The sequence below is a fragment of the Micropterus dolomieu genome, linkage group LG15 (assembly GCF_021292245.1).
Source record: "Micropterus dolomieu isolate WLL.071019.BEF.003 ecotype Adirondacks linkage group LG15, ASM2129224v1, whole genome shotgun sequence".
NCBI lineage: Eukaryota > Metazoa > Chordata > Actinopteri > Centrarchiformes > Centrarchidae > Micropterus > Micropterus dolomieu.
In genome coordinates, this window is record NC_060164.1 from 7,241,498 (window position 1) to 7,264,631 (window position 23,134).

At 39.6% G+C, this 23,134-nt stretch overlaps 1 protein-coding gene across 1 annotated transcript in view; it reads left to right on the forward strand.

Moving 5' to 3' along the window:
• Positions 1–23,134, forward strand: part of plpp4 (phospholipid phosphatase 4) — a 52,251-nt gene that overhangs the window by 19,976 nt on the left and 9,141 nt on the right. Inside the window, exons 2-5 of the mRNA XM_046071000.1 lie at positions 9,463–9,571; positions 16,562–16,652; positions 20,679–20,742; positions 20,933–21,057. Coding sequence (XP_045926956.1) covers positions 9,463–9,571; positions 16,562–16,652; positions 20,679–20,742; positions 20,933–21,057 — 389 coding nt within the window. The remainder of the gene's footprint in view (positions 1–9,462; positions 9,572–16,561; positions 16,653–20,678; positions 20,743–20,932; positions 21,058–23,134) is intronic.

Sequence of the window (23,134 nt, forward strand, 5' to 3'; positions counted from 1 at the left end):
AAGTCGGCCCGGGCGCCCTGCCATCGTGCCGCATAAGGTCCCCACGTTTGGTCTTGATGGGCCATTCCAAACAGAGGCAAAATGTGCTGCCTTTGAAAATGCAATAGGAATGAATGGGATTTAGTGAGAGATTTCAACTTCGATTTTAGCGGCACCTGTAAGCGGAATTGCAACAATTTTTGAAGGTGTCATCAGGGGCCCATGGGGAAGAATTGAACCAAATTTGGTGTCAATCGGACTTGTGGTTATGGAGATACAAAATGCATGTAAGTCAATGGGATTTTTTTGAATAGCGCCAACTAGGGGCTAACTGTACCAAATTTTGCACAGACCCTCAGGGGGCATGCCACATAAGGTCCTCAAGTTTTGTGTTGATCGTCCTTTCCAAGCCAGAGATATATTATACTTCCTGTTTTTGACGTTTTCGCAAATATTTGTTAGCTTGTAATTGGAAATTTTTTCTCAGATCAAAATTCCCTCTACAAACTTTGTTGGGCTTGGTCCAGAGATGGTCCGTGCCACGTTTTGTGCTGATCGGACCTGCGGCTTCGGAGGAGTTAATTAAAATAGGTTTTACAGTTTTCGCGACTTAGCAATATGAAAACGTCATTGCACAGAGGGGTGTCCTATACCATCGGAATTGTCAGCATACCGCAAACACGTAGACATAAGGTTTATGAATGTGCGCAAAATGTTCCTTGGTTCAATATCCCATTGAAGTGAATGGGGCATTTGAGCTTCAATTATAGCGCCACCTTTTGGCCGAATTGCACCAAATCTTTCAGGTGTCATCAGGGGCCCATGGGAAAGATTTGACCCAAATTTGGTTTCAATCGGACTTGTGGTTATGGAGATATAAAATGCATGTAAGTCAATGGGATATTTTTTTATGTCTTTAATCTGCAATAACAGCGCCACCTATGGGCATATTTGGATGAACTTTGATGCCTGTAGTAAGCTCCAAATTTGGTGTTGATCGGCTTTTCCAAAGCGAAGATATGACATCATTTCCTGTTGATAGCGTTTTTCGCAAACGTTTGGTAGCATATAATTGCGAAATTTTTTGCGGCATCAAAATTTCGTCTACAAACCTTCATCAGCTTGGTCCAGAGATTATCCGTGCCAAGTTTGGTGTCGATCGGACTTGCGGCTTCGGAGGAGTTAATTACAAAAGTTTTTTCAGTTTTCACGATGTAGCGGAAAAAAAGTCTAGGCGGAAATGGGCGTGACCTATACCACGAGATTCAGCTCGATCCCCTGAACGCGTTGATATAAGGTTTTTGTTCCAAGCTTCCATGGAGTTCCAAGCCCAAACGCGTTGACCTTGCATATAGCACCCCCTAGAGGTAGAAGTGTGCGGATTTTTGCGCCTGAGTTACTTGCAGGGTCTTGAACCTACCCTATGAGTTTCGCGTCCCTAGCAGTTACTGTCTAGGCTGCAGTAGTGGAATTAGCGGCGGAAGAATAAAAAAAATAACAAAACAAGAACGATTGCAATAGCACAGGGTAACAGGGATTGTCTGAGCTACAGAGAGAACTGGAGGTGAGTAAAAAGTGTTTTGTGGTGAAAGTAGTAGCTGCCTGCTCTGCCTGCTCTCATTGGCTGGACGTGGGTGTTGAGAGGGCTGACTGTTCCAGATATTTGGCATGCTAAATATCAGACAGATGTCGGCGATGTGTCAGAAATGTGTCGTGGAGCTGTTCCTTGAGTAGTTCACACATAAGGACTGGCAACCGCCAATCGATCACTGATTTACCGTAATCACAACGGTCACCGACCTCGCCGAGGCAGAATCGGGCTTACAGTAAAATCGTGTAGTGTGAACTTGGCTTTAGAGGTGCTAGATTTTGTTAACTTAAGTAAGAGCCAAGCTAGCTGTTCCTTTCTGTTTCCACAAAAAATGGAAAACTAATCTTTAAAATTATACCTTTTTCTAATTTACATTTACTCATTTGGCAGACGCTTTTATCCAAAGCAATTCTACTACAATGCTGTTCCACTTCTAACATGATACTAATGCCAACTTACAGTATCTGCTATTATTTTCTTAGGTTCTTCATGCAAATTAAAACAGTATATGCAGTGTGTGTGAAGTGAAGTCATTAGGTTTATCATATAACACCTTTAACACCAAACATTTATTACAGTGCTCTTCACCAGTTCAAAAATAAAAGATGACGGAGACCAAACTTAACAAAGACCAAATACTTCAGCACATCAGTTACTGAGAGACTTTTGAAAAAGTGCATTATAAACCTTTCCTTGAAATGTCCTAACATTTTAAGAGAGCTTATTCGACATTCTAAGCATGATCTCCCTTTTAATTTGAAACTGGTCGGCGCAATAACCAAAGGCCTCGGCTCAGATAATCTAGAGATCTTAGATGTGTTGAGTGGCCATCCAAGCAGTACGTTGCTGATTTGTCCACTATAGAGCAGCCTGTCTGTGCCAGCCTCCACTGGGACAAAACTCGGCCAGGAATCAGAGCCAGAAAATAGTCTGCTCCACCATTCTCTCACTTCTTATCTCATATTATTTCTCCTTGAATCGCTCCTCCTTACTGTCATCATTTCTACATTCAAGACATTTGTAGATATAAAACCATACTGAGAGAAGCTCAACATTCACCACTGACCATTTAGCTTTATTGAACAGCCCAATTCTCCAGTTGGATTTGATGGTGTGTAAGAGGAGGAATGGGAATTTACCAGTGGTAAATGAACCAGAAGATGCACTGAACAGAGAACGATAGGAATTTCCCTCAGGGCTCTACACAACCTCTGATCCTAATAGCTTGTAAATCTCATAAGTCACTTTTTAATAGCTCCCTGCTGTATGGTTAAATGACTGGAGTAATAAGTAGGGGGTGACACGTGAATGTCATCAGACTGAGAGAAATGCAGTGATGACTGCCCAACTGAGATCTGGTGGGAAAAGTCATTTTAAATTTCTGTCCTAGATCTGGCAGATGGTCCGCTCCAATTTTTTTGTCAGTCCCTTCACTACACACACACAGCTCTCTCCTAGTAGCTCAGCTGATTGCTAAATGTGCACTTCACGAGAGTCTCTGGGTTGCATCAGGTACTGTAGCAGCGCTGGTGCAAAATGCAACAAAGTGAGGAAAACAGCCTCATCACTTAGGAGGAACAAGAGTTACCCTGAGCTAACTCTAAGGACATCTGCTTTGCACCTCTGTGTTGTGAACATTGTAAAACTCCCTAATATTTTCCCTTTTTCTTGAAGGTGAAGGCCACATTCTCAGTCTGCTAAGTGAGCTATGCAGTGTTAGAGCTGCTTTTTGGCCTCCTGCACCTGTACATAAATGCTGCGTGACTGCAGTTTAATAATGGCTCTTGGCATTCGGCTCCCGCTCGGGCCAGCCCCTGCTAGCAGATATAATGCGATCAATATTGATGAAAACGCTCAGCTTCTGGTACGATATATCTGTGATAGGCTCATTCACAAATATGCTCACACAGATAGCAAAACATGCGCACACAGCCACTCAGCCAAAATACTACTTTACTTGCCTGAAGTTTATTCAACTAAGTTAACTATTCCACACTTTTTTTTAAACTTTCTTTCACGGTGGCATAGCAGACAATATGTAGTATACCCGAGGCCATAGTTACAGATTCTGCCCACAGTGCATTGTAAATCCAGAGCTTTCAAATGAGCTGCTCTTATTGTTCTTGATGCTGTTGTGTGCTAAATCTCCACGGTGTTTCAGCAGAAAAGGAAGATAGAGCAGATCTTGAGAAATAATTCACTTTTATTTCCTTGGCTGTGGCTGTGCTTGTCAGATTTAGAATATGCAGCTAGTAGAGATGGATAGGAATTGTTGATGATAAATTGGCCCAATTGCAGAGCTTTAATGAAGAGGAACAGGGGAGAGGCAAAAATCTAAAAAGTTTCTGAGTTAGAAAAGGTCAGATGTAAAGATTTAAAACCAAGACTATAAGGTAGTTATGGTCTGCTCTTTGTGGATATCAATGTGGATGTATGTGGCATACTCTGTGCCCACTAAGCATAAATGACCCCTACAATTAAACTATTTGCAGAAAAATTTATCTTCCGGCCACTATAAATTTCTAAACGTTTTCAAAAGTTTGATGCCAACATCTTAAGAACTTTGCACATTCATTGCGAAACACTACATGTAACTTGAAACCATTAAACTTCCCCAGTTGATTACTTACGTTAAGACAACTATTTTCTAAATTACAAGTTTTCTAAAATGATAAATATGCAAATGGAACATTATATAAATAACATTTGGTAATTTGCATAAATCTCTATAACAGAAATCTGAATTTAGAGAGGGTAAAGAGAGAGAGAGAGATCATTGCTTATTACCTGATCCAACATTTCCCTCTGTCACACACACAGCAGTTCACTACTTACCCCAGACGTCTGTGATATTGCAACAGGGTGTAGTTTCAATCGCCTGAAAAATGCCATCAAAGACTATTGCTCAAGGAGAGACCGCAATTCCGCCCTTTATGATAATATTAAAGTGTTATTATTTTAAGTACTGCTTGTCGCCGGCACACAGTAGCAAGCATATTATCATTTGTAGCGCTGTACTAATTGGAGGATGCACCAAAAAGCCAATAATACTAAACAAATAAGCTGCAGTCAATACAGAGTAATACAGTAGGCTACAATACAACTGAGTTCATTTTGGCGTGTTGCGGCCTCAACCTGTTCGGTCAAAACTGTGCACACGATAGTGGCTGATGGTGGAGAAGTGCAGCCATCCTGTCCGGCTCGCAATTGCTGCGCACAAAAACACACACGTTTCGACTGTCAGTTGACTATAGGCAGGACTTGACGATTCTGATTCAACTATGTAAATTAGGGGACAGCCCTAAAAGATATATATTGTATTTTATGTTTAAATATGCAAATGATGCATTATCTAATCCTAACTTTTGGTGAATTCAGGTGGAATCTACAGTCGCAAATAGAAATAGTGTAGTAAAATAAATACCTAAATGTGTATTTTGGGCATTTTCTTTCCACTTGTCTGAAATAAGATATGTTATGAAAGCAGCAAATTTAGCCAGTGCATGAAAAAACAATGGTTTTGCCGGCCTCCCCTTAAGACTTCCCATGTTGTCCGTTAATCTATAACGTTTTAGCCCCTATAGAAGCCAATATGCCTTTGCTCAATAATGTCTCAATACAGAGCAAACAGAAGCTGCTAAAACAGAATGAGGTGCTCCCCAGGCAGCCAGCAGGCGGTGCTGAGTTCAGGGCCTTTTGTGTGCCTCTTGTTTATGTGCATTTAGAGAACTCATCTATTCTGTCCAGAGATCATGTCAGATGGTCTCATTGGAGCACTGATGAGAGTCTGCCTGTGCAGAAAAACACAAGAGTAATGTTCTCACAGGTCTTTAAGTTTGGAAATAAGCAGAAAGAGGGGCAAAAGCAACAGGATATGAGTCACAAACAAAAGCCATGTATGAAACATATAAAAACTATTTTGGCTTTTAACTTTAAAACCTAATACTGAGTTTGTTTAAATGCAGACCACCATCACCTTTCACCCTCTCTGTCTCTCTCTTTGAATCAGTGTGATTACAATTATTTCCCAGCAGGATAAATTGGGGGGCATGCTGTGTATGCCATTACCTCTTCAAGACATCAGCTCTACTAATGTGACTGTAATCCACATTGTCTTTCCTTTCCTCACACACACAACTGCATCCTCTGTCACAAGTCTGTGAATGATGCACTTCTTACTTCTTTCATCTCAGCCTGTAAATTACAATAAAAGTAAAATTAATTTCCGCAAAGGTCAGGCTCTTCTGTCCATGGAATCACAGATGAAACCCTGATTAATTCCAACTATGTTTGGCGTGTGTAGCCTGGATCCCCAAAGTGCGCCCAAACCATATTGGAGTCTTTCTTTTAATAAAGTTTATCGCTGGGAAAGGGAAGATCAGGCAAAAATCTCAAACTGAATCTCGAGCCAAGGGAAATCCTTTGAGGGCGGTATTGATTTGTTGGAATAGATTGGATACAAATTCTCCAAAGGAGGAGTGTTATTACATGTCCAGAAGGCATTTTCATTTTGTGAAAGTGATCATCCCCAGCAAACAAGGTGATTGTCATATCTGAAAATACAGGGCCATAGTAAAATTATGAGGTATTCATTGCCATCCATAGCTGCATCATTTTATTAAATGCGTCATGTTCTGTTTTAAAAGAATCTTTTACCATGATGAACAGTTATGAATTATTCATATAAAACATTTGTGGTTGTTTGAGTGAATTTTGAAGATTAAAGTTGTGAATCCCTTATGCTTATGCAGGAAATCTGAATCCAGCAAGGGAAGGGCGGACTCCGCCTCTACCAATTAAAACTGCTATATCCATCCATCTACCATCAATACTATAAAAAAGTTTTTTAAACTGCAGCAAGTTTGTGCACAATATGTGCATTCTAACGTGAATCCATGAAATGTAATATTATGAAGATGAATTTTATTTATGTGGTTACCTTGGGGGAGTGTGTGCCTCAAACTCATTAAGATGTTAGTGCTTGGATGCAAGATAAGCCCTGCAGAGTGACAGGTAGTATTTAATGACCTGAGAGCTCTGTGTAGTAAGAGAGGAGGTAGGGGAATTGTCTGTATGTGTGTGTATGTGGGTGGGTTGAGGTGGGGTTTTTCCTTGACTGACGCTATCTGTCTATGTTCTATCTCTATGCTTTTAATCCCTGGAGACTGAAATAACATTCTTTGTCACTGACGTTTGAACAAGGGAGCTGAAGAGAGTACAAGCTGGGAAAATGGAGTAATTCATGAAGCATATTCTGTGTCATTAGCATGGTGTAATTTATTGTGCGCCACATACCGTAAATGTAATGGGGCTGAAGTGACTCATGCACACTGGCACAGCAAGGTGTAAAATAAGCTAGTACTGATTAGGTTGCTCTATTGCAAAAACATCATGTAGTTATCAGAGGACCAACACATTTTTGACTTTCCACAGTATGTAACACGCTTCCTCTCTTTTAGAAAGATTAAAAACATTTAATTGATTTTCCTGTAGCTTGAAGAGAGAGGAAAATAAGAACATTTGTTGCACATTCATCCATTTTTATCTAGAAAAGGTTTGCAGAAGATGCATGTACCTTTTAACTGACATTTCCACAGTTAAGAGTCACACTGAGGATCTGCACAGGATCCAGGATATCCTCACACTTCTGCCGCTGGCCAGTGAGTAGCTCAGCTGGAGCAGAAGCGTGATAAATGCCTTGCTGAAGGGCATGTAGTTGCTTGGGAGAGCTTTACTCCATCACTATTTCCTCCTAGATATAAAGTAGTTTGTCTGGAAAATGAACAGCTAGACCCAATAATCCTTTTCACAAACTTTAGAAAAAGTTATTATTTGTTTAGTCCCCCCCTCCCCCCCAAAGATTTTTAAGATTGTAAGATGAGGTAATATGTGTATAGTAATTTTAACTGGATGAAATTTAACACTTCATATAAGTCATTTAAAAGTGTAATATTATAAATACAGTATAAAATATTATGAAGTTTATTTTAGGTTTTCACACAATTGAATTGTCAATAATAACGTTGGTCAGGTTAACATTAACCTTTAGGTGTGGCAGTGTTGGACATCTAGACCATTTGTCCATTACTTTTAGCTAACACTATTTAAATCGTTTTTCAATTATTTTGAGCTGTGTATTTCAACCATGTATCCATTACTTTTAGCTAACTATTACTAAGTTAGCTTGGTCAAGTCTCCATTAGTACCAGGACCACTTGTTGCAGAAGCTGTAACTTTCAATCATTTGTCCATTAGCTACCTATTTCAGTTATTTATCCATTAGTTTTAGCTATCTATTGAAACTGTTCCATTACAGATTTTCTCAATTGCTTAAAAACCAGGCTTTTTAACTAACATTTAAAAACCACAACTCCATTTTTCAAAAAGCACACCCATTAGCCCAAACTCTACACACGGATCCCTTCATTTCTCATTGCCTACACCATATGGTCATTGAGAAAGCACTGACATTCAATATTGTTCACTCAATCAGCAGGTTGAGCTCAGTTAGCACACAGCTACCCAGGTGGAAACACAAACAGGAATGCAAAATGTGTGCAAATGTTTGCATTTGTTATTCCTTTAGTTGTGTTCATCTTGTGAAAAGGTTTTTGAGGGGAGCACCACAAGCAACATTACTAATAACCAGTTTTTGTACTATTGTTTTGGATGTATCTCACCAGTGTGTAAGACTGTGTTGCAGTGTGTGTGTATTTGAGGGCTTGTGTGTTATGTCTGAGGGCAAAGTTTGTTTTTTTCAGCGAGATTTAATGGTTTTGAGTGGAGAGCTTCATTTTGACCTGAAAATAGGATGTTGCGTGGAATTGGGTGACAAGCTGTGGATTTAGAGTTTCGAGAAAAAGAGGCATCATTTCAAGAAATGTGTTTAAGCAATCGAGAAAAACTGTAATATTAATGAATGGAATCACGGACATAGATAGTTTTAAAAAATCATTAGGCCTATGTGTTATAATGAATGAAAATGATAATGAATGTGCTGTGCGCAGTGGTGCGCAGTGGCGGGAAGAAGTCAGGATGATTCATGGGAAGAAGGGAGCAACAGTGCACACAGGACCTGGACCATGCCAGGGATTGCAGATATGTACTATTTGGGGCCTTAGATAAGTTGTTTTTGGGCATCCCATAATTTTTAGAGGAACACCTGAGCATGCGGCTGTACTATTTTTAAACTTACATGGGCCAGTTCTGTGCCACTGTGTGGCAAAAATCAGCTATAAGACAAGTAGTGCCTTCCTCATTCCACTGTTTTATTACCAAATTTCCCCAAAGATAGAATTTCTGTAATATTTATTGCATTTCGTTGCTAGAAGACAATGTCCCAGCCACACTGTAGTTTAAAACAATAAATTTTTGTTCATTTAGTGCAAAAATATTAACCATACTAAAAATATTTGAAGCTCTCTATGGCCCTAGGAGGTCAATACTTCACAACCTAATAGCGGAACGGAGCAGCTTATAGAATTGTTTTAGAGTGCAGTAACAAAAAGACTGTTGAGATGACAGAGAACAAGGTCGTGTCTGACAGATCACTGGGTGGCCAAGGAGGGCTGGAGAAAGCAGGAGCATGCTAATTTGTTCCCACTCAGTAAGAGTGTGAAACAGCAGAGCTCTTCACTGAAGGTGAGCTCGGGTGAAGTAGCCCTGCTTACATGGCCTCAGTTGTTTTTATCCTTGTGTAAGAACCACCAGGTCTTCGTTTCTTGTGCCCTGCAAATGCAGAAATCTAAGCATTACGCATATGTCTGTGGTTCTCAAACATCCTCCGACCCACTTTGACAACCACTGCCAGATGGTTTATGGTATACTGCTCTGTGTAAAAGCATCTACTACATGCCTAAAACTGATTGGTGTACATTTGTTCTTTGCCACAGATTTACAGAGTTTCTGGAGCCCTTTGAGAGAGTGATTCAACCAGAGGAGCTTTGGCTTTACAAGAATCCTCTAGTTGAGTCAGACCACATTCCCAAGAGGGTCATGTTCGTAAGTACCTGCTGTCTAATTATGCATTCCTCTTATTATTACTTGATTGACACTAAATACTTGCTGATTATTGCACTTTATTTGAACTACATCCTATGCTTGTGTAATAATCTGTGTGGTGCAGAAATCCTACATTAAGACAATACTGTAAAGCCTCTTCTTTCCACTGTTGAGGCGAGGCCTGAAATGTGTAGATAGATATGAGAAGGGCTTTACTGAACTGTGGTGATTAGTGCTTCTGATGTAAATATCATCTCTTCTTGGACAGAAGTGGGCGGCACAGGGTAAAGATGAATTTCAAACCAATACAGCAGGGACTGAAAATATTTTTCCTTTGGCTCATGTTGTAAACACTGAGAAAATAACCTAAAGAATATCTTGGCAAAAAGCACATAATGGAGCATCTGTGCTGATTTTGTTCTCAGCGCAGTTCTCAGCGACAATCACTGACTTCAATACATTTAAAATACAGCAAACTGAGCATTACAGAACTCATTCGTACAGAAGAGGATTAGGGCCATGTGTGAATTATTTTTCACAGAATTCTGAGATTAAAATCAGAATTCGCGCGGTGGTGCAGTGGTTATCACTGTTGCCTCACAGCAAGAAGGTTGTGGGTTCAAACTTTTTCTGTGTGGAGTTTGCATGTTGTCCGCGTGGGTGCTCTGGCTTCCTCCCACCATCCAAAGACACGCAGGCTAGGTCAATTGGTGTCTCCAAAATTGTAGGTGTGGATGTGAGTGTGAGTGGTTGTTTGTCCATGTGTGGCCCTGCGATGGACTGGTGACCTGTCCAGGGTGTGGGATTGGCTCCAGCCCCCCACAACCCCGTACGCAGGATAAGCGGTTGACGATGGATGGATGAACTATGACTTTTTTCTCAGAACTCCAAAAAAAAGAAAATTCACATGTGGCCCTAATTCTCTTCCATACGGACAGTAGATGGTCCTATTTTTGAAGAGTGATTATAATATAACAGTTCCAAGGATGCCAGAACAAACAAGCTGTTGTTAAAAATGAGAAAAGATTCATACCATGTATGCATGGATATGCAACAAATGTGATGATTGAGCCAGGAAGCAATTGGCTTAGCTTAGCATAAAGACAGGGAGTGGGAGGAACAGCTAGTCTGGCTCTGTCCAAAGTTGAAAAAAACACCTACCAGCGCACCTAAATCTCACTAATATATTCTATATCTCCTATGTATAACAGCAATATAAAAATGTATGGTTTTATGTGATCGCATGATTTCTAAGCAAACAGTTGCCAGGTGTTGTGACTTTCTGCATCTTGCCATGCAATCAACAGAGACTCCAGGAAGTCACAGCACCTGACCAGAACAAATGTATACAACCATTGCAATGGTTCTGCAACTTTAAACAGAAACTGTGACACATCTAAAGTTCAATATCCAAGCACTATGTGCACAACTGCTTTTTAAAGCTGCTATTATATGAATACCTCCTAAATGTGTTTTCAGTACTTCAGTAAATTGAGTCCTGGTAATGATTGCATTATGTACCCTATTCTCTCATATTATAAACTTTTTTTCCTGTAAAGGGTAACTTCAGTATTTTTCAACATGGACCTTATTTTCCTTATTTTATTTTTTTGTGTATATGTGACTGATTCCGGGCAGGCTGAGTAGGGATGAAGGTTTTTCTCCACTGTTTTGACTGCTTTTACCAAGATTGTATCGCAAACAATCTGGATTCACGGTGACAATCGTGAGTAAGAGGAAATAAATATCATACGAGGTTTGACTAGTGTGAGAGATGAAAAATATGGAAGGTGAATAGCCTGATTATTCGTAACCCATTAGAAATACAGGTGAACAAATACCTGGTACAGTAGCCTGTATTTATTTTCTATTTGACTCTTTTTAAAATAGCATTTAAATTTTTTTATATTTCGCTATGTTGCTTTTCTATTTTATGCAAAGCACTTTTAATTGCCTTGTTGCTGAAAGGTGCTTTACAAATAAACTTGTCTTGCCTAATTGGGACAACATTTTGAAATTCCAGTATTGAGCGAGCGCGCAGCTATCGGCAGCAGTAAGACATGGCTGCAAAGTGATCTTTGCGGGCAATTGCGCCCCATCAAAATACGTCCACTAAAGTGCTGGTTTTTGGCACTGACTGGCTCAGATTATTAAGTTATTATTAAGTGTCTGAAAACACTGTGGAAAGGATCCCTACAGAGATTTATCTTTCTTTAAAAAGTAAGCGCCGTTTGTTTAACCAGAAAGAGTCGCTCCATTGCTCTCTTCAAAGCCACCAGACAGACATAAATTGTAATTTTACCTCTCTGGTATACCACTGCCTCGATTGGTTAGTTTGTGTTTGTGCTTTGAACAAAGTCACACAATGACATCAACAAATAAAAACATCAAAGTCACACAATAACAAAAAAACTAACGGACCGAGGCAGCAGTTAGGCACACTCCTATATTCTACAAGGTAATGTTACTATTTTTATCAATGGAGTCTGGTGGCAAGATTGAAATAGCGATGGTATTACTCTTTAAAAAAGGTCTATCTCTGTACAATGTTGTCTGACACTTAAAATAACAAACTGAGCCTAACTAATGTGCATAACACCATAATATGCCCTAATTTATGGTGATTATACAAGAAATATCTCTTAACATATTTTGGGAATTAACTTGATAGTCCACAGTTTCAGTAAATAATTTCTCTGACAGGCTGATATGTTTAATTCTGTACAGCTGGATATCTTTGTCTGCATGCTAACTTGTCTAGTAGGTACTCACTGTTTGATCAAAATATCAAACCGACTTGACAAGTAAAGGCTTGCCCGCCCATTGCTTGGTTAGCTCACCTATCTGTGAACTGACAGCGTTTGACTGACAGGAGCTCGACTCCATCCTATGCTTCTCCACACATATCAATCATCTCATTATGTGCAGCAGAGTAGGTGGTGAGCACTGTCAGTCATTTCGAGCTAGAAATCATGACAGCTTCTGTAAACTTTAATATATGTATTATGTTTTCCCCTATCTAAAAAAAAAATACTGAATAAAAGGAATATCAACAGTAGATACTGTATGTTGAGGATTAGCTGGCTCTACTTAATAATGTTTAGAAGCCTTTGTGGCAGACCAGTTTAATTAAATATTAAGATAAAGGGGTTAACACATTAACATAAGTGGTTTTGATCAAGAATTGAGCTTAAAATTGCTCATTAACAAAGCTTTTGTTGGCTTCTTGTTATAAGCACTTAAAAGCGCATTAGTCATAGAAAGCCTCCATCCCCACCTCCAACATCCGTCTGTGGTGCTGAATGTCCTGAAAAAAGCAGTAGAGAAACCCTTGAGCTTATCTTAGCTGCACTGTTTGTTTTTTCAACACCCTTTATTAAAAATGTTGACAATTTATTTTAACTTTAATGTCCATGAATCTTTTCTTATGGCAGGCCATTAAATAATGAGTGAAGAGGTCATATAATTAATAAGTAAACAAATAATGTGCTCTTCCAGAATAAATATACAGAAGGCAAATAAGTATTAAAATAACAAAACAGTTATTGAGAATTATTTGTCCCTAACCATTGACAGTGGGAATCTTCCTGAGAATTGCAAATGTGAGTATAGTCTACTCTCTAGGCAGGCACTTGGGTGAAAGGCACAGATGGACTGTTCAGTGAGATTTACACAAATAAAGATGTCTACTTAGTGTTTTTTTACACATGTGAAAGAGACATTACACATAATGAAGAAGGATTTCACAGTTGATTAGATGTGTGCACAATATGTAGCCTTCATAAAGGAGTGTTAAGTGAATATTCGAGAGTTGTAATATTGGAATATTCTGGAAAAATGAAAAATATTATATAGGTGCCAAAATGCATCTCTTCATTAATGAAAAGACATGATAGGTATTTTGTAAGTATCTTTAAAAGTTACAATATATTATGAGTCAAGATCATTTAGACTGTCAAACCTTTAAGATGTTTTTGGATACATTAATGTTTTTCCATGGTAACATAAAACCTCATAAGTACTGCGTTCCTCATCTACATATGACTGTTTTCATATTTCACAACTTTATTTGACTCCGAGGGTTGCCAATGTATAATTTTAAGGTGTAAGGTTATGAACAGCTGCTATGCATAAAATACAGTCAGAAATTGTACCATGCCACCATGTAGAAAATCGACCACCAAGGTCTGACCCCCTTTGGTACAGTTGTCATTCAGTTTAGTGTTTTCACCCTACATAAATTATGAGGAGATGTGAAAGACATAGCCTAACAGAGAAAGAGATGTTTTTTCTATTCCCTGACAAGCTCAGTGATAAAGTGATGGGAGCTGCTATGATTGAAAGGACCCTGATACTCAGGTGCATTTTTGGCAAACATGATGGATGCTGCTTGCTGCTGGGTTGCCCCAGCATTGTTGCTTCAATTGCTACACTTAAGTACATACAGTATTTGAATCTGCGTCTGTCATTTTCTGGTTGTTTCTTGTGAACATCTGTTTATCAAATGTGACCTTTAAGCAACATATAAGCTATTTCTTCAACCACACTATATGTCATACACATTAAAGCATGTACGGTAATGTGTTTCTTTCCACGATACAGTCTTGCATTGCTGTTTTTCACTGATTGTAAGGCCCAGTTTTAGCACTATGTTGTTCAAAGCTGTTATGGCCAGGAAATGGAGGACCCAATCACAGGATACGGATCAGTGTGTAATTGGTAAGGCAGTCTGTAATGCAAACAGGAGGTTAAGGTGTGGGCTGCTGCCTGTGAGAGATACCCGGAGACTGCAGGGGTGGAATGGTGGCAGTGGAGGAGGTTGGTTGGCGTGAGCAGAGGGAATGAAGAGTGGTGGCTGGAAGGCAGACGGCTGAGCTGGTAGACTGGCAGGTGGGTAGTGATCCGGGGGTCGAACCACAGTGGCCCCAGGAGTTGGAGGAAGAGTGATGAGCAGTAGGCAGGTGTGTGTGTCAGCAGAGCCAGGGAGGGAAACCATGACAACACAACAACAACATAAACAAGAACAGAGAGAGAGACAGAGACAGAAATCCTGAAACACAAGAAGGGGGTAAACACAAGAACACACGTGCAGTAGTAATTCAGGCAGTAACTGTTGGTGCACTTATGAGTGTGAATGCAAGTTTCATTACACGTTTGAATCTGCCTACTTCAAAGGGGATAGTGATGTACAAAATTGGGTTATAATTGGAAATACAGATCTACACACGGCTGAATGGATGAACAGCACTAACAGAAAATGTATCATCCTTTGTTTTTACTACCTCTGTTGCTTAAGGTGAAGAAAATATTGAATTTGAAAGTAGTGAATACATTCTGAGGCATAAATAACTACCGACAGTATCTCACAAAACAATCAATCACATTTTTGTAAACATTTGATAGTAGCTTTTTTTTTTATTTGCTCACACAGCCATTAATGTCTAAACTGGTGGCAACGAAAGTGAGTACACCCATAAGTGAAAATGTCCAAATTGGGCCCAAAGTGTCATTATTTTGTGTGGCCACCATTATTTTCCAGCACTGCCTTAACCCTCTTGGGCATGGAGTTCATGGAGGTTGCCACTGGATTCCTCTTCCTCTCCACCATGACGACATCACAGAGCTGGTGGATATAACAGACCTTGCACTCCTCCACCTTCCGTTTGAGGATGCCCCACAGATGCTCAATAGGGTTTAGATCTGGAGACATGCTTGGCCAGTCCATCACCTTTACCCTCATCTTTTTGCCTTGTTGGCATTCATGTTTCCGTCAATGAACTTTAGCTCCCCAGTGCCAGCAGCACTCATGCAGCCCCAGACCACGACATTCCCACAACCATGCTCGACTGTAGGCAAGAAACACTTGTCTTTGTACTCCTCACCTGGTTGCCGCCACACACGCTTGACACCATCTGAACCAAATAAGTTTATCTTGGTCTCATCAGACCACAGGACATGGTTCCAGCAATCCATGTCCTTAGTCTGCTTGTCTTCAGCAAACTGTTTACGGGCCCTTCTGTGACCACAGCCATGCAGACCAATTTGATGCAGTGTGCAGTGTATGGTCTGAGCACTGACAGGCTGACCCCCCACCCCTTCAACCTCTGTAGCAATGCTGGCAGCACTCATACGTCTATTTCCCAAAGACCCTCTGGATATGACGCTGAGCACATGCACTCAGCTTCTTTGGTCGACCATGGCGAGGCCTGTTCTGAGTGGAACCTATCCTGTTGAACCGCTGTATGGTCTTGGCTACAGTGCTGCAGTTCAGTTTCAGGGTCTTGGCAATCATCTTATAGCCTAGGCCATCTTTATGTAGAGCAACAATTCTTTTTTTCAGATCACCAGAGAGTTCTTTGACATGAGGTGCCATGTTGAACTACCAGTGACCAATATGAGGGAGTGTGAGAGCGATAACACCAAATTTAACACACCTGCTCCCCATTCACACCTGAGACCTTGTAACACTAACGAGTCACATGATACTGGGGAGGGAAAATGGCTACTTGGGCCCAATTTGGACATTTTCACTTAGGGGTATACTCATTTTTGTTACCAGCGGTTTGGACATTAATGGCTGTGTGATGTGTTATTTTGAGGGGGCAGCAAATTTACACTGTTATACAAGCTGTACACTCACTACTTTACATTGTAGCAAAGTGTCATTTCTTCAGTGTTGTCACATGAAAAGATATTATCAAATATTTTCAAAAATGTTAGGGGTGTACTCAGTATTATGAGATACTGTAGCCGCTGGGATAGCCTAAATCTCTTACCAAGCAAGGGGCAAAATTCTCTGTGCAGGCAAGAAATCCCAAGGAACAATTAGAAAGTTTGTTAGGCCTCTCAGTTTGCCCTGTTAAAATTAACTCTAAATAATGGATAGGTTCATGTCATTCCCTGAGGCAAAACAAGACCCTTTGCAATGCTGCAGAGCAATGCTGCAGAGCATCTCTAATGTGAAAAACTTTTGTCTTTATTTCCTCACAGGCAATTTCGTTCCTTACCCCATTGGCGGTGATTTTTGTGGTGAAGATAATTCAGAGGACGGACAAGACAGAGATCAAAGAGGCATGCTTAGGTATGTCAATTGCAAAGCCAATTGCTTGAAATTGTTAGTCACAATCTAGCCAATAAGTATTTTAAATGATAGTATATATTTTATAGTTGCTACACATACTGCATTTGGAGTTTTTTAATAACTCTGAAAAAGCTTCTTTCCCTGTTCTTCCTGGAAGCATGGGCTAATTGGTCACCTAGAAGTACTTTATTTTGCTTAATAGTGCAGATCATTAAATTCTGTGACCTAGTGTAGCAGTCAGTATTGTACCACACAGGTTCATCTCAATCACAGAGGCCATGAGTATTTACACCCATTAAAATTTCATGCCATTTGTTTATTTCTCAAATGGCATCTGGGAATTTATGTCACATTTTTTCCCCTTTGCTATTTCCCCCATGGGTCGAGAGGCCTGCAGAGGCTTTGGCACATCAGAGAGCATTAAGAAAGTTTAACACAAATCCAATTAAACAGACACACAGAGATTAACCGAGTGGGGAGAGGGTGGCTCAGTGCATCAGTGTAGAGATTACAGTGCTGTCGTGAACACTACCGCCTGCAGAGAAGCACTTCTCCAAGGCTTTATCGCCATACAGGGAAACAACATCACTCAGAAGAACAAAGAAGAAAACGGAGCCCATTATTCTGACAAGTTTCTACATGATCGCGTGGCTGCTTTAAACCACTGCTACCCCTAGACCTAATGAGAAAGAAAGATCATTAAAGCTGTGTGTGCTGTCCGGGAGTAGCTTATTTTTATCTACCTACGGACTTATTTGTTTTTCATTTCAAGCTGAAATCACAGAGAAGCAGCTGTCCCTATATCCCCGCTAATTTATTAAGTTCAAAGTTTTCCCTGAGGGTCTTCTAATTCTGAATTTATGAATCAAAATTTGAAATAGATATTATTGAGCTGGCATAAATTAAGGGTTTGAGTTAGATTTTCACCCTTGTAAAACCAATAGGACTTGGACTTGCTAATTTCCTGTGTATCTATTGTTGGATACAGAGTAAAATGAGTAAGAATACAATGTTCCCTTTGTAGAGCTGTCTAATAATTCTTTATCATTCCATACTCCTGCAGCTTAATTGTGTGATTACCTATCAGTCAAAATATAATAAAGCCATTTGGGAAGTTTGATTGTATTTTTCCAAAAGACTACACTCAATCACAGAGATGATTCAAATTTTTGGTTACACAGCATGAAGGATATTAGCCGTCATCTGAATGTGAGATCTCATATCGTGCAGAGGCATTATTGTTTGGTGTGCGTAGAGGGAGTAATCTTCCATTTAGTGAGACAATGAGAGGGTTTTCAATAATAGTTTTTGTGGTCCCTGCAAAGTGGGTCTAATGTGTCAAAGCTTTAACCATCTGGGTATGTTCAGTACTATACTACTGAACCATGCTGCTTGTTAATGAAATCAGGAAGCTACTGCAAAGATTTAGACAGTAGCAGCTTCACCAACAAATCAGACTGGTCATCTATAGGATGAATGTTAGGAACTTTGGTAAAGTGATGACAACAACACTAATGGGTCTCTAATTTCCTGAAGCTGTGCCCTAGTGCAATCACTAGTGTAAACTCTGTGGGAAAGTGCATGTGAATGTCAATTTTGGTGACCAGAGACACAAGTCCTATTGCAGCACAGACCAAGCACAACCAAACAGACTTACGCATGTTGACTACACTATTATAGGAGGAATGCATTAGTTCCTCTCTTACCTTTTAAATGCAGCAGATTTGAGGCAAGTCCAGGCTAAACTGGAGGCACAAAGTTGCAAGGCATGAATTTACAGTGTGCCACATTACTGAGTAGCACCCATAAAGGATGTCTCCTTGAGTTTGATCAGTTATGCAACTCCAGCTAACTCGGCAGAAACTGGCTCATTTGGTGCCAGGAGTTTAACAAACAAGCTTTAGTACAAAAATATAAACTGCCAAAACTGTGTCGGTGCTACTGTCAGCTTTAGGCCAGCAAAACATTTATTAATATTTTACTGACAACGAGCAAACTTCCCAAGGCAAGACTATATTTGAGCGAATGCAGCTGGAGCAATCGCCTCCTCATACCGAGTGAGATCTTACAAAAAAGGAAAGCATTGCAATTTAATGTCCCGTTTTTCTGAGTTTCATCTAATCTACACAGTGTCTGCCCAAATTAACAGGCTGTTAAGTAACAGTGACACTGTGCTCCTCTCAGCAGCTCAAGACGATAATACATTTGAGCTCTGGCAACCTGGGGTGGATTCAATTGACCTGCAGACTACTGGGATTAACTGGCTAATGATGAGCCCTGGTGGTTTGCTTCGTAGAGAATCAAATGAATGTATAGTAACAATGCAATACCTATATGTCAAGTAGCAGCTGCCCCCCTGTTTCTCATTACCAAAGTTAAGCTTAAGCAGTAATTGCGTAACATTCAGATAGACTTGTAAGTGTAATCATTTTGCCACTACTAGTGTGGGGGATACTTTTTTTTCTCCCAAATGTATACCTGATAGATAACTGCCAGCATTAAACTATAAAGTATGTAAAGTTTTTCTTAAATTTTCGGTGACTAGCATGGCTCTATGGATATCAATGTCAGTATGTCTATTGGTCCATCATTCCACCACTTTGGTCCAGAATTAATTGTCTCAACAACTAGGCCTGCACCAACTGCCTTGAATTTTGTACAGACATTCATGGTGCCCAGAGGGTAAATGCTAATGATTATAGTAATACCTTGACTTTTCCTCTAGGGGTATCATGAGGTTCACATTGTGGCTTTGAGTGAAAAGTCGCAACAACTAGATTGGTTGCAATGAAATGTGGTGCAGACATGCATGTCTCCCTCAATGTGAATTGTAATTACTTTGGTGATCCCCTCATGTTTCCTCTAAGCCAAGCAGGTCAGAATTTTGATTTGTTCAGTACTTTGGCAATGACCAAATAACTGCAAAACTTAATTCACATCTCCATCAGCCTTTCTTTGTTAAGTGTTAATTAGTAATTGTTAGCACACTAACACACTAAACTCCAATCGTAAACAAAAATATATCTGCTAAAACTCAGCATGTTAGCATCTTTTGTTGTGAGTACATTAGCATTTAGCTTATAGCACTGCACCTAAGTAGCTTTACAGAGCCATGCTAGCAGCATGTGTGTGTATCTGTGTGTGTCTGTGCTTATGAAGCTTGAACTGTGTTTTAAACATGCTTGCTACTGTTGCTGTTTAGAAATTATAAGAGGCTTAGCTCATAAATCCTGACAACCATCTGTCCAGCTGCAAGGGAAATTCCCATGAACCTGATTGGCTGTTTTATTTGTACATTATGTCAGAAGAGTGGGCAACCCTCTAGAACCTACGACAGCATATTAGAATCATTGTAAAATAAATAAATAAATTACAGAGACAGGGGTGGGGTTATATTCAGAGAAAAAGATTAAAGTTGTAAATTTAGGATAAAAAAAAACATATTTACTGAGATTAAAGTCACAAATTGACGAGAACTTTTTTTAAATTAAAGCTCTGGACTCTATTAAAAGCAGGGTACGCAGATAATAATATAACATATAAGCTACTTTCACAGCATTTTGAGATGCTTCCTTCTGTTCAAAGACCAAAAGCATAAAAAATTAGGGAAGAACTGAAAAGATGTGACATATGTTTTCAAGTGGCTTTGTTGCAGTCCCTCACATCTGCCATATCTGTCTTTTCTCTTATGTCTACACTGACTCTTGTCTTGTATCATTAATGACTGAAACAGTTTTTCCAGTTTTTTCTTGTACATTTACCACTTTTTTATTTGAATATTAGGCTACTCCCCTTGCCCAGCTCCACAATTTATATATTTTTAATCTACAATGGCCCAAATATGCCATTGTAAGAACCTGTATTGCACCGAGGGTAAAATAAATTATTTTTCCACAGCACATCACTGGTTCTATGAATATTCCTTAAATCCAAAATGCTGTCAACTGCTTTTGTATCACCTGCTTCAATAAAAAAAACGTCTGTAAGATGCTTACTTGACTGTGTGTGTCAATCTTCCTGCTCCAGCTGTATCCCTGGCTCTCGCCCTGAATGGAGTCTTCACAAATACTATCAAGTTGATTGTTGGCAGGTACGCTAAACAAACTGAAGCATTTTACAGGCTCTGTCACTGATGATAAATGCTAAGATGTTGGCTCTGAAAATCTAATTTTTCAGCTTTGACTTACTAGATCTATAGCCAATCAATTGTTGGACAAGTAAATGGAATTCTTTCTACTGACAACACAGAAACCATCCTCTGGGTTGTGTTTGATTTTCAGACCCAGGCCTGATTATTTCCAGCGTTGTTTCCCAGATGGACAAGTAAATGTGAAGATGTTGTGCACTGGGGAACCCGATCTTGTCTCGGAGGGACGCAAGAGCTTCCCCAGCAGCCATTCCTCATGTGAGTACCAGTTATCTGTCCAAGCAGATCACTGCCAGCACTTGCAACACAATGCCAAAAGATATCAGAACTTACACATTAAAACTGCATATATATATATATAGCTACTCACGCAACTTGATCTTCATGCTTGAGTAACATTTACAAGTAAAAATTTCCATATCTGCTGATTGGGTGTATTAAAGGTTTTTACTTCACATTTCAAAGCGATAATCTTGGTGCTCCCTCTCTTAGATAATTACAACATGTAGCAATGAGTTATCTTTCAATTTACACAGCCCGAAGCAGCTTCTTGAGATGCTTGTGGGTTTGGTTGATTGAGTAAAGCACATTCAATCTAGATCACTTGTGAATGAATGACTGAATGCACGCCCACTATTTCAGCTTAATCTGACTTCCTGCTGTGTTCAGCTGTGTAGACCAACAGGGGACACTGGACATCTTTTCGACCATATTGCTTTCCAAGCTGTTTTCACTTCAGCAGTGTGTTAAATAATTCACATGTTTTTCTGTTGTCCAGCTGATGAATTATAAGTGGTATGCATGGAGTGTTTGCTGTGGGCCACACAGATGTTGAGTAAAACCTCAGCATGATATGGTGCACTGGGCTTGTAAAGACTGCATTTAAAAAGATACATCTTTGAAAACATCACTTAATTGCCTTGCAGCCATTGAGCAACAAACATACTTGGCTTTGTAGTTTCTTTTCTCTTTTGCTTTAGCGGCTGTGTGCTTGCCTCAGAGTCCACCAACAGTCAAATGCTTCCACTGGAATTACACTGAACCTCCTGCTATCTATTATGCAAAATAAAAAACATATATCTTTATATCCTCCAGCGAGCTGTGCCCTGACTGTGGCTTGTTTGATATTTATATTGTTTGCTTTTGTTCACAGTTCTTTCTCTCTAAAAGCACGTTCACACTTAATTGTGCAGAATTTGTAAGTACTGCAGAAATGTGTAAATAAGCAAATTGTTGCATCCAAATGAAGCATTTCATTGTCCCTGAAAAGAAGGGAAAATCCTTCAAAGCCCAGATGAATCTTGATTTCTTGTTACATGTGAGTTCAGGAAGAGGTTTTCTTGAGAGGTGGAGGGCATGTGTGTGTGCAAGAAACCCAATGCTTGTGAAATGGTTTGTGAATGTGTTTGATTGCCATCCTGCTGTGAATGTGACTGGCTTGAACTAATCTATAAAATGCTTCAAATCAAACATGGGGTTAACTGGTCTTTGTGTCTTACAATATCACAGCAAGCCACCATAATGGTTAAGATGGTGAATCATTTTTTTTGTCGTTAAAGACAGCTGTAATTTCATAGGCCAGACTGATTTCAAGCTGATGTTTAGCATAAACATGATGAACCGTTATGTTTTTATTACCTTACAATGCGACATTGTTATCTACATAACCGCGGGTCCCCGTTACGTAGATGTCGCCATGTTGCACCGCCATGTTTCTATAGTAGCCCAAAACAGACAAACAGCTCTACAGAGCGCTTTCCGTCACTGTATTGTTTCTTCCTCCTCTTGTAGATTTCTGGAAGTGTAGACGCTCATCACTATGTTGAATATGTACGTTCAAAGAAGAAGTAATAATATACAGCAGGGGACGGCAAATGAGTTTTGCATCAGAGCAATTTTTTTATCCATTAGATGATGGGTGAGAATATAAAATATAATATTAAAACTGCGCGTGCCTCTCTCCTAAAAAGTTGCATGTTCGATCCCTCTGTCTGTTCCGCTGTTTTATCTGCATCCATCAACCAACGCTTTTTCATTTCCCCACTATCTCCAGGCAGAAGACATTTAGGGAAATCATTAAAAATCACTAAAATTTTCTGACGGCTATTTTAATGTATGGTGTATCAAGCAGGCAACAGACTCTTTTTAATGTCAATCAGAATTTTTCAAAATAAAAGCTCTCAATACAACTCGAAATAAGGCATTGTAGCAAAAAACATTTTATTTTGTAGGCAAAACCACTAAAGAGGAAGTGATTATGTGAGTAACTGTTGCTGTCATGACTGAGATCTATTTCAGCACCGCTGTCAAATTATTTAATTATTTTTACTTTTTG